Raw genomic sequence first — 16,902 nt, 5'->3', positions numbered from 1 at the left:
TGTTTGTGCCCTGTTTGTTTATTATTATTATTTTATTATTTATATAGCACCATCAGATTCCGTAGCGCTGTACAGTGAGTGGACTAACAGACATGTAATTGTAACCAGACAACTGGACATACAGGAACAGAGAGGTGGAGGGCCCTGCTCAATGAGCTTAAATTATATGGACTGATTGCTTTGAAATCAGTTTGGATTAAATTATGGTCTTCGAATTTGGCGCTCTATCATGTATTCAATTTACTTGCCTGGCTTGGGCATCATTAAAATCACACACAAAAAAATCATCACAATGCATGAAAGCATGCATTAATTTATTTATGCATGTTGTCATTTAGGGCATATCTAAAATCAGCCTGCAAAAGCTGCAGATCTTCTGTCTACAGTTTCTGGAAGCCCTCTCCTTTTTTCCCAGCACAGACTTTAAGTCTGTGTAGGGGAAATTACCAATCAGAGGAGGGGATGCGAGGAGGACGAAAGACCTTTGGGAGCACAGAGGACGCTGAGAAAGTGCAGCTGTACTGTGGACGCACGCACTGGTCCACTTCTGTTAGCTCAGTGGAGCTAACGAAAGAGTAAGAGAACCTCTCAGGATGTTTGATTGTCAAAGAAGTAGGCACTTTTATAAAGATGGCTCAAACTGATGTGGAGGACAGTTGCCCTGTACCAGGCCTAGCTCAAGCCATTTTGTGCACATTGCTCACCTGATACCATCATTGGCACGTCTACAGTAAGCACTATAAAAACCTAGGCACCTTGCTAAATAAGGGCACAGGAAACTCCCCTGCCTCTGGAAGGCTCACGTGGCCATTTATTTTCCTGTGAATGCAGTAAGATTTTTAATACATTTCCGAATTCAAAAATGTAATGTAAGTAATGTAAAAGTATATATTTTAGAAAATTAAATGAATGAGGGAAATGTAATCAGGCAATTATATCTCTCATCAAAACTTGGAATTACGGGGGCGTGGCCGACCACGGAGCAAGATGGCCGCATGAATTCTTGCTCTGGCACCCTGGGCACATAATCCACTTTAATCTGGCGACATAACGCTGCATCCAACGAAATTTAAACAAAATGTCTCACAACAAAACCAAAAAGAACTCGGCCAAACCGGACAAGATGCATTTCTTCAACCAGAAACAGCCACAACTGGTGGAGGCGCACCAGGCCGCAAATGACACCGGAGACCCAGGCCCAGAGGCCGGAACGCAAGGCCAGGGACCCGGTTTACAAGCAGACTCTGCCCCTATTACGAAGGCAGACCTCATCGCAGCACTGGAAACTCTCTCCAACAAATTAGTGACCACATGGCAGCACACAGCGGACGCCATGCGGAGGGACATACAAGAGCTAGGGAAGCGGACGTCCCACATGGAAGATAAGTGCGATGAATTCGCAACAGCTCACAACGACCTGGCAGGGACCGTGGACCATTTAAAGACGACACTTACCTACATGGAAGAAAAACTGGCGGATCTCGAGGATAGGTCCCGCCGAAATAATCTTCGTCTGAGAGGCATCCCAGAGGAGGTAACAACCGCTGAACTCCCAGCCTATGTGCGTACGTTACTGCATGCACATGCCCCGGACGTACCAACGGACATGCTGTTGGTAGACAGGGTGCACCGCATCCCGAAACCCCGCTTCCTCCCACAGTCAGTTCCGAGGGATGTACTCCTGCGCGCCCACTACTATCATATCAAAGAAATAATCCTCCGGAGCAGCAAGATGAGGGCGAAGCCTCCAACAGAATTCCCCAACGTGAAAATCTTTGCGGACTTCTCAGCGACAACACTCAAGAGGAGGAAAGAATTTCATCAAATTACTACCACACTACGCGCACAAGGCCTAAGGTACAGCTGGGGGTTCCCCACCAAACTTATCATCACTAAAGATGGCGACACCACTATCATACCCACCCCCGAAGAAGGCCTGAAGCAATTGAAGGCCTGGGACCTGCCTGTGGAGGCGCCCGAACATCAAACGAAATCGTCCGGGCATCTCAAGCCCGACTGGAAGAAAACCTCTAAAGGACATTAAAGCCAGTTGACCCACTGGTTTATGAGACTGAGACAAAATCAATTCACAAGCACGGACTCAATGGGACCGGGCCGGGCAAACATCGTTAGATCGGGGCCTCCCGCCGAAATAGTAAACTGTGACGAAGTGCAAACGGAGCAGGAACCGAACCGGGGGTCCCCGATCGAGGTAAGCCGGCACACTCCACGGGGCCTCCCCCATATGCCCCTGCACGAGAACACGAGACTTAACTCTGGGAAAGGGCGAGAGAAATCATCACCGCTATCACTCTGGGCCTCCCGCCACCCCGACAACGAGGCGCAAGCAGAGCCGGGGTGGACGTGGGGGTCCTGGGCCTACACACACTCAACACGAAATAAGTAGCCATCTCATGGCAAGAGGCATGTGAGTCACGAATAGACTGTTCAACACCTAACCCTCTCGGACCGGGTCTTCTACCGGCCCGTGACGAGGCTCAAGCAGAGCGGGAGCCGCGGTGGGAGCCCCGGACCCGCATTCGTGAGAACAGGACACATAACCTTCCCCCCCTGAAATAGGCGCTGCGTGGAGAGTCAATATAACTTTCCCGATCTCTCCCGATCAGCCTGAGTAACTGGGCCTCGAGCCGCACTGGTGACGAAGTGCCCACAGAGCCGGTGTGGATGTAGCGACCGGGGCAGAACCCACAGCTTTGACTCAACATGCACGAGCGACATTCCCCAAGAGGCACCATATCCTTTTTAAATTTTATTTTGGCTCTCTTTCCCCTCTCCCCTTCTCTTATGCTCACAAATGGAACAGACAGGCCGCATGTGGACTACTCATACGGAGCTGGGACTCCCCGCCGGCCTGTGACGAGGCGTGAGCAGAGCCGGTACCGGCGCGGGGTCCCCTGGGTCCGGACTAACATATGTGAGTGTACCAAATATTTCTGCAGTCCCCCCAAATTTCAGACAACTATCAAGATGAGAATCCCCGAGCACGGCCTGTACCTCGCATCTCAGGACATGTGTTGCTCCACAGAGCCGGGAACCCAAGAATAGAGACTCAATACAACACCATGGCCTGCTAGACATGTACCATAAAAATGTAATGTATTGGGGAACGAAACATGGTATAATAGACAGAAAAAGCAAATGGGGAAGGGACAGGATAAAAATGGGGGGATAGAGTGGGAGGGAATGCCTGTATGGGGTCTGTGGGGAGGGGGTGGGGGAGGATGGCTAGCCAGATGGGAGGTAATGGGGAAGTTCCGTTATGGAATCTTGAGCAAGGGGAAGTTAGGTGGTATATACAAAGTGTTAATATGCTAACTGTTATGTCAACCCACTACTCACCTACGGGCCCCACAGACCATAACATACTAAGCCACACGTATTGACTATACCCATGACGAACCACATGACAATATAGAGTTACTAAGAGCCACAGGAGCCGCAACTAAACCCCGGCCCAGGCCCGGACCCAAACCCGTGCACCTTATGTAAGCGAAAGCAGCCAAATAAAAGAGCTAAGCCAAGCCCAAAAGGGCGCCAACGACCACGCAAATGGAGGAAAAGAATTTCTCCACTTCCCCGAGTGTGGAATACCCACACGAGATCTCCAAAGGAGATACCATGTACATAGTTATCCCACCTCCCCTATATCACCTACCCTTAACCCCACCAAGACCACGATCGCTCAAATTCCCAATGATAACATACACAATACGCAACTCACACCACTATCAACCACCATATAAGGGCAAAGGCCCCAAGATCTGCTACCGCGAACAAGGTGGCCCACCAAGGGACTTGTATAAAACACATAAGAGGCAGAGGGACAAAACTCCCCACAAGATAAAGCAACCTCTTAAAATCCACTAAATAAAGTATGAAAATACAAACCATAAATGCTCGTGGCCTTAACACGCCACACAAAAGGAGGCTCCTCCTTGAGGATGCGACTCGGGCAAAAGTGGATGTACTTTGCGTACAAGAGACGCACTTTGTCCACAACAGGGTTCCGGCCTTCGCCAGTAGAGACTACCCTGTACAATACCACTCAACTTATTCCACAAAGTCACGAGGGGTCTCTATTCTTATTCACAAATCGGTATCATTCGAACTTCTAACCCTAAAAAAAGATGCACAAGGCAGATACCTGATATTAGGCTGTACACTAAACAACTCACTATACACTCTGGTGAGTGTATATGGACCCAACACTAATCAAAGAAATTTTCTGAATAAGGTCCTCAATAAGATCCACACTACCCCAAAACAGTCCATAATCCTGTGTGGAGACTTGAATCACGTACTACAACCTAAACTTGATACTACACTAACAGACAAATCACCCAGACTCAAACAATTACGTAAACAAGCGACAGAGATTATGAAAATACTGACGGACCATGATCTATATGACACATGGAGGTCCCAATACCCAAATGGTCGAGAATACTCATTCTATTCCCCGGTACATGGCACGTACACGAGAATAGACTATATATTTACATCTGGGAACCTGCTCCCACACGTAGAACACAGTAAGATAGGAAATATTGTATGGTCTGACCATGCCCCGGTGCATCTATCCCTCAGGGACGCTTTCAACTTTCGTGGGACTACACAATGGCGTCTAAATGACACCCTACTATATGATCAGGAGTTTCGCTCCAAACTCACAGACGAACTAACATCATACTTCAGCACTAATGACACACCGGACACCTCCCCTGCTACTCTATGGCAGGCCCACAAGGCGGTCATAAGGGGCATTCTCATAAGCCAATCATCATATCTACACAGACGATCAAAAACAGAGTACATGGAGCTCCTGCGAGCACTAAGGGACACAACTGCCGCACACACGCAAAACCCATCCCCATCCTCGCAACTCCGCATTGACCAACTGAGACAGAAACTGAATGACATACAATTACGCAACACAGCACTTCTGACACATAGGTTAAAATTGAATACATACACCCAAGGTAACAAAGCAGGGAAAACACTAGCAGCGCTTCTGAAGCGCAAAAGACAAAATGCAAAAATACCATATCTTGTAAACTCACAAGGCAATAAAGTGCATAACCCTCAGACGATAAATGACATGATGGCGGAATACTATGAGACTCTATATAACCTACGGACGGACAAACAAACGCACCAACCCACAAACAAGGACATAGAGAAATTCTTAGCCGACATTAAACTACCCAACTTACCAAAACAATCCCAAAAAATGCTGGAGGATCACATTACCCAAACTGAAATTGCGGACACGATTAAAGCCCTCCCAAAGGGGAAATCACCTGGCCCGGACGGGTTCACAAATATCTACTACAAAACCTTTGCACATATTTTGATCCCCACATTAGAAAAACTATACAACGACATTATCACCACAGGAACTATTCCGAAAGAAATGTTAATAGCTCACATAACCACCCTACCAAAGCCAGGGAAACCCCCACACAAATGCCAAAACCTACGCCCCATATCACTATTAAATACTGACTTAAAAATATTATCGAAGATATACGCCAACAGACTGGGTACCATCATACCATCCCTAATCAATGCCGACCAGGTGGGCTTCGTTCGTGGCAGGCAGGGATCGGATGGAACCAGAAAGTTGATCAACATCCTTCACAAGATCCAGAAAACGGGAGAACCCAGTGTGGCTCTGTCACTGGACGCGGAGAAGGCGTTTGACAGGCTACACTGGGGATACCTAAAAGCAGTACTAAGGAAATTTGAGTTCCCAAACAGCTTCATTACACTAGTCTCAACAATTTATGACAATCCAACAGCAAAAATAGTCAACGGGGGGTTCTCCTCCAGGCCATTCCACATTTCAAATGGTTCGAGGCAGGGTTGCCCATTGTCACCCCTACTATACATTTTAGCTTTGGAACCATTAGCACAAAGTATAAGGGACTCTGATAACATACAAGGGATCCAAATAGGCGAGAGCTCGCATAAGATTACTCTGTTCGCAGACGATGTCATGCTAACCCTGGCTAAACCTGATATCTCTCTACCGGCTCTTCAATCTTTAATACAACGCTTTAGCAACTGCTCATATTACAAATTAAATGTTACCAAGACGCAGGCTATGGGTCTCAATATCGCAGAGGACCACCTAGCAGTCCTACGCAGCTCACATGCATACGACTGGAAAAGCGACCACCTAACCTTCCTAGGTATTAACCTCACACCGTCCCTGCATAAACTACACAAAGCGAACTACACAAAACTATTAAAAGACATTAGAGGCCAACTCCAAGGCTGGACAGGGAAATACGTCTCCTGGTTAGGTAGAATCGCGGCAGTGAAAATGATGATTCTGCCGAAACTATAATACTTGTTTAGGACTCTTCAGGTTAGAGTACCGATACATTTCCTCACAGAAGCCCAACGAGTCCTGAACCAATTCATTTGGGGGGGGAAAAGACCCAGAGTTGCGGCAAGTATACTATATAGACCCTTTAAGGCAGGGGGAATGGGAGTACCGGATGTGAGAAAATATTATACAGCAGCCATGTTAAACACACTCATATCCACCTTCCACCACAAAACACCGCAGATCTGGAGCCAAATAGAGGCAGCACACACAGATGGGACTATGCTACCCACGCTCATATGGATACCCAAACATAAACGACCTAAATACACAGACATATGCCCCACAACGGATGCAACACTCCATGTCTGGGACAACTATTATAGAAAACAATACACAGCGACACACATCTCCCAAGCTCTACAGATCAAAGCTCTCAAAATCCTGATCCCCGGATTTGATTGTGGAGTGTGGAACAGATGTGGCATCGACAACATCTCCCAGCTAATGACGAAAGGCCGACTAACGGACTTTCCCACATTGGTTGAGAAGTTTAATATCCCAAACAAAGCATATTTTTCTTACCTGCAACTACAGTCTTGGATGCACAAACATATGACACAGCATAAGTCACAAAACCAGAGCCATGAGCCCACTGATATGGAAAATCTATGCACCACGCGCAAACCTCCCCAACGGATGCTGTCAGTGCTATACAAGCTACTCCAGAAGGATGAGCAGGTAGAAACACTAAGCTATGTAAGAGCATGGGAAAAAGAATTAAATCACAACTTCTCAGGCGACACATGGTCTAAGGCCATTACTGCACACAAACACTTCACTCTGAATGCATCCCACATAGAAATTAGCAGGAAGGTGCTGTACCGATGGTATATGGTGCCAACCAGGCTACACAAAACAGATAAAGGCAAATCAGCTGAATGCTGGAGGTGCAAGAAGGAAGTGGGAACAATGACTCACATATGGTGGTCATGCCCAGCACTCAAATCCTTTTGGGAAGGTATATCAAAAGCCATATTGGAGATAACAGGTACCACAATGCCTCACACGCCAGAAACGTACCTACTACTAATACTGCCATCAAAAATGCATAAGGCCGACAAATACCTAGCCTATCACATAGTCATAGCAGCACTCACGTCAATTAGCAGAACATGGCTAAACACAAACCCACCCAGTGTTGACCAATGCATCACCTCAATAGACACCACTAAGAAATACGAAAAGGCAGCACGACGGTTGCGAGCCACAAGCAAATATTGGCAAACAGCATGGGAAAAATGGGACACATGGAGCAAAGCGACCGGAAGGTGTACTCCAACATAGCACCAAGCCATCGCACCCACCTACATCTCCCGGAATAGCAAACACTGAGGAAAGTGATCGACCCCTCTCCCCTTGCCCTACCCTTTCTTCCCCTCCCATACCCCCCTTAATATGTTAAAATATGTAAATCTTTATAAGCATCAGACGAACGAGAAACAGGAACAATTGCTGAAAATGTTTGATGACAACATACACTGTTTATGATGTAACCTTTATGCGATGTAATTATGCTCGTTTGTCTGTTTCCTTTCCTTTTTGAAAATTCAATAAAATACTAAATATAAAAAAAAAAAAAAAACTTGGAATTACTTCAGTATATGTTTAATTTGGTTAATTCTCAAACTACCATTGTTTTCTAAAAACGGGTGGGTGTACCAGCGCTAATATGAAGAGCCAAAATATTATATACCAAATGGTTAAAAATTAACACGAGAAGCTGCTAAAGCACCAAAATCTTATCTTAAAAACTAAGGAATGAAATACAGGGTGATGGTGAAGCGCTATATTGAACTCAAGATGTGGAAACAGGAGATAATTCTGAAGAAGTGTGAATGTACCTGAATAAAATCGTTTCTTGAAACCTTAACCTTGATATAATTTCCTTAAAAGTATAAACACAAAAAAACATATCATAGCGTAAAACTGTAAAATACACAATGCAATATGTATATGAGAAAATTCCCACTCACACTCTGAAGAGCCAAAAGATTTTAGCTCAGTTCTTGCGCATGCAGGGTCCGTAAAGGCGACCCTCTCCCTTCTTGGGAACCTTTATCCTTCTTATTTTCAATCTAGGATACAGAGCATATATAGTGCAGTACCTTTAATAGATTTATAAAATCGATAAAATATAAGATGAGGTACTCACAAACCCAGAGCCTGGGTTTGTGAGTACCTCATCTTATATTTTATCGATTTTATATGCTCTGTATCCTAGATTGAAAATAAGAAGGATAAAGGTTCCCAAGAAGGGAGAGGGTCGCCTTTACGGACCCTGCATGCGCAAGAACTGAGCTAAAATCTTTTGGCTCTTCAGAGTGTGAGTGGGAATTTTCTCATATACATATTGCATTGTGTATTTTACAGTTTTACGCTATGATATGTTTTTTTGTGTTTATACTTTTAAGGAAATTATATCAAGGTTAAGGTTTCAAGAAACGATTTTATTCAGGTACATTCACACTTCTTCAGAATTATCTCCTGTTTCCACATCTTGAGTTAAATATAGCGCTTCACCATCACCCTGTATTTCATACCATTGTTTTCTGTTTATTATTTACACTCGCACAGAGGCAGAAAACAGAAAGAAAGGGTCCGAAACAGAGACCAAGCTCGAAAGAAAGTGAAGAAATGACTGCAAGATGGAATAGGAAAAGAAGTGGACAAGAACAAAAAGATAACTGATTACAGTATGAATGTTAGTGGATTAAACATGGAAAAAGGTCAAATAAGCTGATTAATTGTCCAAATTGCTCTACGCACCTGCACAGAAAGCATGCCATTTTCCTCCGGTAAAACACGGTAAGTGTGAACCTGTTGTTTGTACCTGGAAATACAGAATGCCAGAGTTATCAGTATACCTGGACTAGAGTCATCTGTATACCTGGAGTAGAGACGTCTGTATACCTGGAGTAGAGTCATCTGTATATCCAGACTAAAGTCATCTGTATACCTGGACACAAGAGTCATCTGTATACCTGGACACAAGAGTCATCTGTATACCTGGACACAAGAGTCATCTGTATACCTGGACTAGAGTCATCTGTATACCTGGACACAAGAGTAATCTGTATACCTGGACTAGAGTCATATGTATACCTTAACACAAGAGTAATCTGTATACCTGGACTAAAGACCTCTTATTACCTGGACACCAGAGTCATCTGTATACCTGGAATAGAGTAATCTGTATAGCTGGACACCAGAGTAATCTGCATACCTGGACTAGAGTCATCTGTATAGCTGGACACCAGAGTCATCTGTATAGCTGAACTAGAGTCATCTGTATAGCTGAACTAGAGTCATCTGTATACCTGGACAGAGGAGACATCTGTATACCTGGACACAAGAGTCATCTGTATACCCAGACTAAAGTCATCTGTATACCTGGACACCAGAGTCATCTGTATACCTGGACTAAAGTCATCTGTATACCTGGACACCAGAGTCACCTGTATACCTGGAATAGAGTCATCTGTATACCTCAACACAAGAGTCATCTGTATACCTGGACTAGAGTCATCTGTATACCCAGACTAAAGTCATCTGTATACCTGGACACAAGATTCATCTGTATACCTGGACTAAAGTCATCTGTATACCTTGACACCAGAGTAATCTGTATACCTGGACTAAAGTCATCTGTATACCTGGACTAAAGTCATCTGTATACCTGGACTAAAGTCATCTGTATACCTGGACTAAAGTCATCTGTATACCTGGACACAAGAGTCATCTGTATACCTGGACTAGAGCCATCTGTATACCTGGACACAAGAGTAATCTGTATTCCTGGACTAGAGTCATATGTATACCTTAACACAAGAGTAATCTGTATACCTGGACTAGAGACCTCTTATTACCTGGACACCAGAGTCATCTGTATACCTGGAATAGAGTAATCTGTATACCTGGAATAGAGTAATCTGTATACCTGGACACCAGAGTAATCTGCATACCTGGACTAGAGTCATCTGTATAGCTGGACACCAGAGTCATCTGTATATCTGAACTAGAGTCATCTGTATACTTGGACATAAGAGTCATCTGTATACCTGGACTAGAGTCATATGTATACCTTAACACAAGAGTAAACTGTATACCTGGACTAGAGACCTCTGTATACCTGGACACCAGAGTCATCTGTATACCTGGAATAGAGTAATCTGTATACCTGGACACCAGAGTAATCTGTATACCTGGACTAGAGTCATCTGTATAGCTGGACACCAGAGCCATCTGTATATCTGAACTAGAGTCATCTGTATACCTGGACACAAGAGTCATCTGTATACCTGGAATAGAGTCATCTGTATATCTGAACTAGAGTCATCTGTATATCTGAACTAGAGTCATCTGTATATCTGAACTAGAGTCATTTGTATACCTGGGCACCAGAGTCATCAGCATTTCAGGAGATATAATTGGTTCAATGGTACAGATGTTTATCTTTTGATGAGTATGCATTTTATAATGGCTAGAGTGATCAATCTTTCCTCCCAGAGCAACAGTCCATATTTAGGAGGGACACTCCGTATTTTAGGACCGAATCCTTCTGTCCCTATTTTCTGTTCTAATGTCCCTCTTATCTAAGAGCTCCACATTGTTGGTGTATCTGTATGTTTAATTGAGCTTCACAGAAATAATACTACCAGTAATGTGTCTTTAAACTACAATAAATGTGTATAGAAATCCCTCTGTGTAAATACGATACATTGTTCTTGTTCTAAATTATATTTTAGTTGCTTAAATGGTTATTAGTAAATCCGCTCAATTCTGAGAACAGCCCCGCCCCAGGTCACACCACCACTCACTACCACAAACTGCACTACTTTTCAAACCTGAAAAACACATACAGGTTTAATAAAATGAGAATTGATGGGAATCCAAAGTGAATTTCACAATTAATTAAGTCAGCTATGTTTCCAGTACAGCTACTTTCTTTGGCCTTAAATTTGAAATATGCGAATTCCAACTATTCTCACCTTACTAAAATAACCCTGATAGCGTTTCCAATTCCAAATCTAGGTTAGTGTGCCTGTTCAGCATGTGCCATCGATTTGCAACATTTGAAACCAAACTGAAGGCTGGCAGTAAAACAAGCAGACATTTAAAGTAAGGATGCTAAAGAGCTAAATATATATTTAGGTAAAGCAGTCTTAAAGGACCACTATAGGCCCCCAGACCACTTCAGCTCAATGAAGTGGTCTGGGTGCCAGGTCCATCTAGGGTTAACCCTGCAGCTGTAAACATAGCAGTTTAAGAGAAACTGCTATGTTTACATTAGGGTTACTCCAGCCTCTAGTGGCTGTCTCATTGACAGCTGCTAGAGGCGCTTCCATGCTTCTCACTGTGAAAGTCTCAGTGAGAATACGCTTATGTCCATAGGAAAGCATTGAGAAATGCTTTCCTATAGACTGATTTAATGCACGCATGGTTCTTGCCCCGCATGCGCATTCAGCTCTGACGTCAGAAGAGGGAGGAGAGTTCCCCAGCGCCCAAGGAGCCCGGCGCTGGAGAAAGGTAATAATTTAACCCCTTCCTCCCTCTTCAGCTGGGTGAGATTGGGACCCTGAGGGTGGGGGGGACCTAAAGACCCTAAAGTGTCAGGAAAACGAGTTTGTTTTCTTGGCACTATAGTGGTCCTTTAAATATTCCCTAGTGTCAGCTTGTTATTTTAAAGTGCATATTTACATTAAAAAGACAAAAAGTCCCTAAAAGAGACTGTTTGGTGTGTTGAGGGATCCTCAATAAGGGGGTAACCCTTCAATATCACACAATTTACATACTAAAAAGTCCAATGGACTCAGGGTCCAGTGGACAAAAAAGGATCCCTAGTGGATATGAACAGAAAATAACTATAATAATAATAATAATAAATATACAACTTTATTGGGGGAAAAAAGCAGACTAATAGTAACAAAAAAATAATATGCATAAAAAAGCCAACTAAGTGGCTCTGTATGTGGATAGGTAGAGAGTATATGGGTTAGGAGGGGATGGGAGTTATAATCTGAGGTATACCAATACCACTGCCAAACACTGTGGAGCTCTCTACGTCTGTATAATGATCCTTAGATAGGAATTGCTGTTAGATACTAGAGAGACACTTCAACTTGTGTATCCAGTCTATGAAATATTTATCCAAATAGAAACAATGTGTCTTGGATCTATACACAGTTGCCTTACATGGACAAGAGCAAAAAATAAACTGGATAAAGTCAGAGAGTGTCTCTGTGTACTACCCTCCAAAAAAAGGAAAGAAATGCAGCAGCTTTCTTGTTTTGCTATAATGAAATTGACTTCAAAGTCACTGACTAAAAAAAGTGTCCAAAAGAAAGCTGCTGCAGAAAAAAAGAGAAAATAAACTCTGCAGGGCTAAATACCCCAAAAATACTCCCAATTATTCCCCTAGTAAGCCAATCCAACCTTCCTGTCCTACGTGCTGCCAAAACTGCTCAGTGATCCCCCTTCTCCATCTGCTATTGAATCACCATATTGCTAAAAAAAAAAAAACTGTGCTGTGATTTAAAATAAATAAAGAAACAAAGTGAACGGACGCGTTTCAGCGCTACTAGAGCGCCTTCATCCGGGGCACATTACTAGACCAATTAGACATCCTTTGTGCCTTTGTTGTTATTAACCCCTTAAGGACCAAACTTCTGGAATAAAAGGGAATCATGACATGTCACACATGGCATGTGTTCTTGAGGGGTTAACCTGACATGTCATGATTCCCTTTTATTCCAGAAGTTTGGTCCTTAAGGGGTTAATATTAATTTTCGCCAGCGTTGTACAATAGGTGAAGTAACAAACAAGAAGTTGCTACAAAACAGCATAGCCCAGGATCTAACCTGTTTTAAATCCAAATTTGGAATTAGGCCCTGGGGAGATAGCGCAGCTAAGCGGACAAGGGCACATGTAGGAGTGTGGGGATAGATGCATGGGATTGGTTGGGAAAGAGTGTGTGGGTGGGATTATGTTCTGTGTAAGTTAGTGTGGGGGAGGTCTTACCTCAGTGCCACTTGGGATTCGCGCCAGCAAACAGCTTCCCTCCCGCCAACCCTATTGGTATATTTAGTCACAGCTAGCCAGGGGTACGTCCTTGCCAATTGAGTTTGAGGGGTTTCGTTTAAGTATATGGAATGAGATGAACAAGTTTTTAAGGTCTCAAACTCCCCTGCTTCAAAGGTTAACATTAGGTTGCCTGAGGTCTCGTGCCCATCGAGCGTTGATAAGGTCGGCTGATGGCGGGCATTGGAAAGATATGATTTTTATGACGAGGGGGGAGGCGAGAGGAAGTGGTGATTAGGAACCACTGTATGTTTATTGGCAAGGACGGTTGGGTCACTGTATAACACTATGTGTGGAGTTATATATGTATATATGTTAATTTATGCCTATTTATGTCTAACGTTTTGGTTACAGAAAAAGAAGAGATTTAATAAATAAAGTTAAGGATGTGTTATGCAGTAATGTAGTTTGTGATAATAAATGCTGTGGCCTGTCCATACTAAGTGGTCTGTCGTTATTGGGGGGTTGAATGGGGTTAGCTTTTGTTCTAGGCTGCATCGCGATTCCCCACTACGTACATACAAGTATAAAGCTTTATAATGCAATGGGCAGGAGCTCTGGACGTTCTAATGGTGTTATTTACCAAAGTGTGAAATGGGTGGAATTCAAAATGAATTAAATGTGTATTTCAAAAATTAGGCTGAAATAGTTCAATTGAAAGTATAACTCATTGGGGTAATGTTTACAGTTTGCTTATTTTGTCTGAAATTCAATTGAAATTTAAACTTTGAAATCCTGACAAATCCTATTTTTTTGAATAAGCATGCATCAAAACTAATATGGCTATATGGGGGAACTGGATACCCATATTTGTTTACTGAGATTGGTGACTTTAAGTAGCCTTATAGAATTTAGAAATGTATTTGTGTGTGTGCACTGATGTTTAAAAGTGATGCAGCAACAAAAACAACTGGGCTGGGTGTCTCCACTGCTCTAGCATGAATCATAGAGGTCTCATTAAAAACATACTTGAAAGCAATGGCATGTAAACACTAAAAATTAAAGCAATATAAATATACACAAACATATTTCTAAAAGTGCAGTAAAAAAAAAAAAACACACACAGATTGTTCCCCAGCGCTTATTACATGCAAATTAATTTTAAATGTGCCAATGTCTCTAATAACCTCCTTATAATGGTATAACCAAATATTTAATGAATAGCTGTTACCGTACTTCTTGTGAACAATAACACAAAAACATATAATCTTAAACAATCGGGAAGTGGAGCGCTTATACATATATACATACAGCGTACTGAAAATGTATATTTATCTTCAGTAAATCTCTTCCTGTAATATCACATTCAACAACAAAAAACATATATAAAACCATCGTCGTGTAGCATATACCAAATAACTGACAATATATTCAAATGCAAATAAAACCACTCTCATTTGTTAGAGCTAATAAGTAAACTCTAATTGCAGCGGCCTTTGGGCCTTTTATTTTCAAACTGATCTTACAGCACAATGTGTTTAATTCAGAGGTTCTTAGCTTCTGCCCTGCTAATTGACCTTTAGTTATACACAGTAGGCTGCTGAAAGCTCTAACATGCAATTAACAAAGCAGGAGAATTTATAAGAACTTATATAAATTACACACACTGGCTAAGAAAGGAAGTTTTTTTTAAAAATATACATTTTTGTAGGGAGTGCGTAGGGAGGTTCAGTGAGTACTAGCCAGGGAAGGTGAGGCTAGGGCTGCATAAAGAAAGTGATTTAACTCCTAGATGGTAGAGAATTGAGAAGTGACACTGTAGTGGCATGATCCATACACAAAACCGCTTCATTAAGCTAAAGTAATTTTGGTTCTTAGACTGTACATTTAAATAGCAATAAAAAGGATTCTAGACAATAAAAATCCACCCTACGCCATAGCAACAAAGGATATGCATAAAGATTTATAAGATGAGATTACTTACAGGACACAGATTGCAAATGCTCCACGAACAGACTCACTAGGACGCACAAGAAACGCACCATCCCTCCCATCATGAAGCAGTAACTGTTCTGCACATGCCTGGCTCATATCTGGGTGGTACCAATATTCACTCATATTTCTTTCTGCAATAAAATGCTACCAATCATTAAACAATAGCCAAAAAAAACTCATTCATTTAGTTACTAACAAGACTTTAGGAACCATTTTTATTAAACAGTGGTATAAAAAAAAAAGTATACACTATGAAGAAGAATTGACTTAGACTTAGACTTCTGCATGCAAAAACAACTGGTCCAGCCAAATACATTAGTCAGTCAATTCAAGATTTTTCCATGTGGGGTGTACTGCAACATATATACAAAATGTAAATAAAAGTAAAGTATATAAATATATTATTATTATTGTTACTGCTAATATCCATTTGATATTAGAAAACACATTTTTAATCCAAACTTGGATGAGCTAAGCAAATAAATGGAAGGTACAGACAAAATATGTAAAAAAAAAAAGATATCTAAATGCTATCTTAGAATAAGATCACAATCAGCACATTTTTAGATATGCGGAATAGAGATAAGAATAACAGTGCATGTTAGGCATTATTGTTAACTTAACAGTACAAATTGAAGATATATGCACCCCCCCCCCCATTCAATGCCTGTGTTTTGCCACCTACCCAGCACTGACCACACTATATTTGTGCATGACAGGGGTCTCCCCGTCCTCAAAACAGCCAGTAGATGGCAATCACAGACCAGAGGTCACAGAATAAAAAATAAAAAAAAGGAAATCCCTTTGCTAATATCAGTATTGATATTATTATACTATATCATACTATATTTGGAAGTGCCAACATATTCTGCTGCACTGCACATAGGTACAATGTAAGATCACACAAGTAAAATACAAACTCTGTGAGAATTTACAATCTAGATTAGCAGAAGGAAACCGTAAAGATTAGGACTTGATTTAGGTTTAGGTTTAAAATTAGTATTAGATTAAGGATTGGATTTACAATTGGGGTTCAGATTATGGTTCAGATTAGGATTAGGACCAGAAAGGGGAAGCTGCCTTATACTATTGCTAGAGTTAGGATAGAGTTTAGGATTAATGTTAGGCATACAATCAGTGTAAGGTTTAAGATTAGTGTGAGATTTAGGATCGGGTTAAGGATTTGGGTAAGATTTAGGATTATAATTGATACCATTAATTAAACAAATGGGATATTGTTGTACTCAGTGAATGTTGCTGACAAGTTCAGGTAAGTTAATTTTATTACAGTGGCACACGTAAGATTTAAAAAAATAAGCAACAAAAATACATTGTGTAAGAATTATAAAATAAAAATGAATACCACAAACTTTGAAAAAAAAAAGTGTGAAAAATGGCACCTCAAAGCTCGAAATATGTGAACTGAGAGTCTGATATCTATAAATTCATTTATAAAAAAAAAAAAAAAAACA

The 16,902-nt window shown here is 41.9% G+C and overlaps 1 protein-coding gene across 1 annotated transcript in view; it reads right to left on the bottom strand.

Moving 5' to 3' along the window:
- Positions 1–15,557, bottom strand: part of LOC134572899 (phosphatidylinositol 3,4,5-trisphosphate 5-phosphatase 2-like) — a 91,023-nt gene extending 75,466 nt beyond the window's left edge. The window contains exons 1-2 of the mRNA XM_063432195.1: positions 15,420–15,557; positions 9,185–9,248 (exon numbers count right to left, since the gene is read on the bottom strand). Of these exons, the coding sequence (XP_063288265.1) occupies positions 9,185–9,248; positions 15,420–15,553 (198 nt within the window). The 5' untranslated portion in view covers positions 15,554–15,557. The remainder of the gene's footprint in view (positions 1–9,184; positions 9,249–15,419) is intronic.
- Between the last annotated feature and the right edge of the window lie 1,345 nt (positions 15,558–16,902).

Source organism: Pelobates fuscus, chromosome 9 (assembly GCF_036172605.1).
Source record: "Pelobates fuscus isolate aPelFus1 chromosome 9, aPelFus1.pri, whole genome shotgun sequence".
NCBI classification, from domain to species: domain Eukaryota; kingdom Metazoa; phylum Chordata; class Amphibia; order Anura; family Pelobatidae; genus Pelobates; species Pelobates fuscus.
The sequence above is the reverse complement of the archived record's forward strand: the minus strand, read 5'-3'. Positions and strand labels throughout refer to the sequence as shown.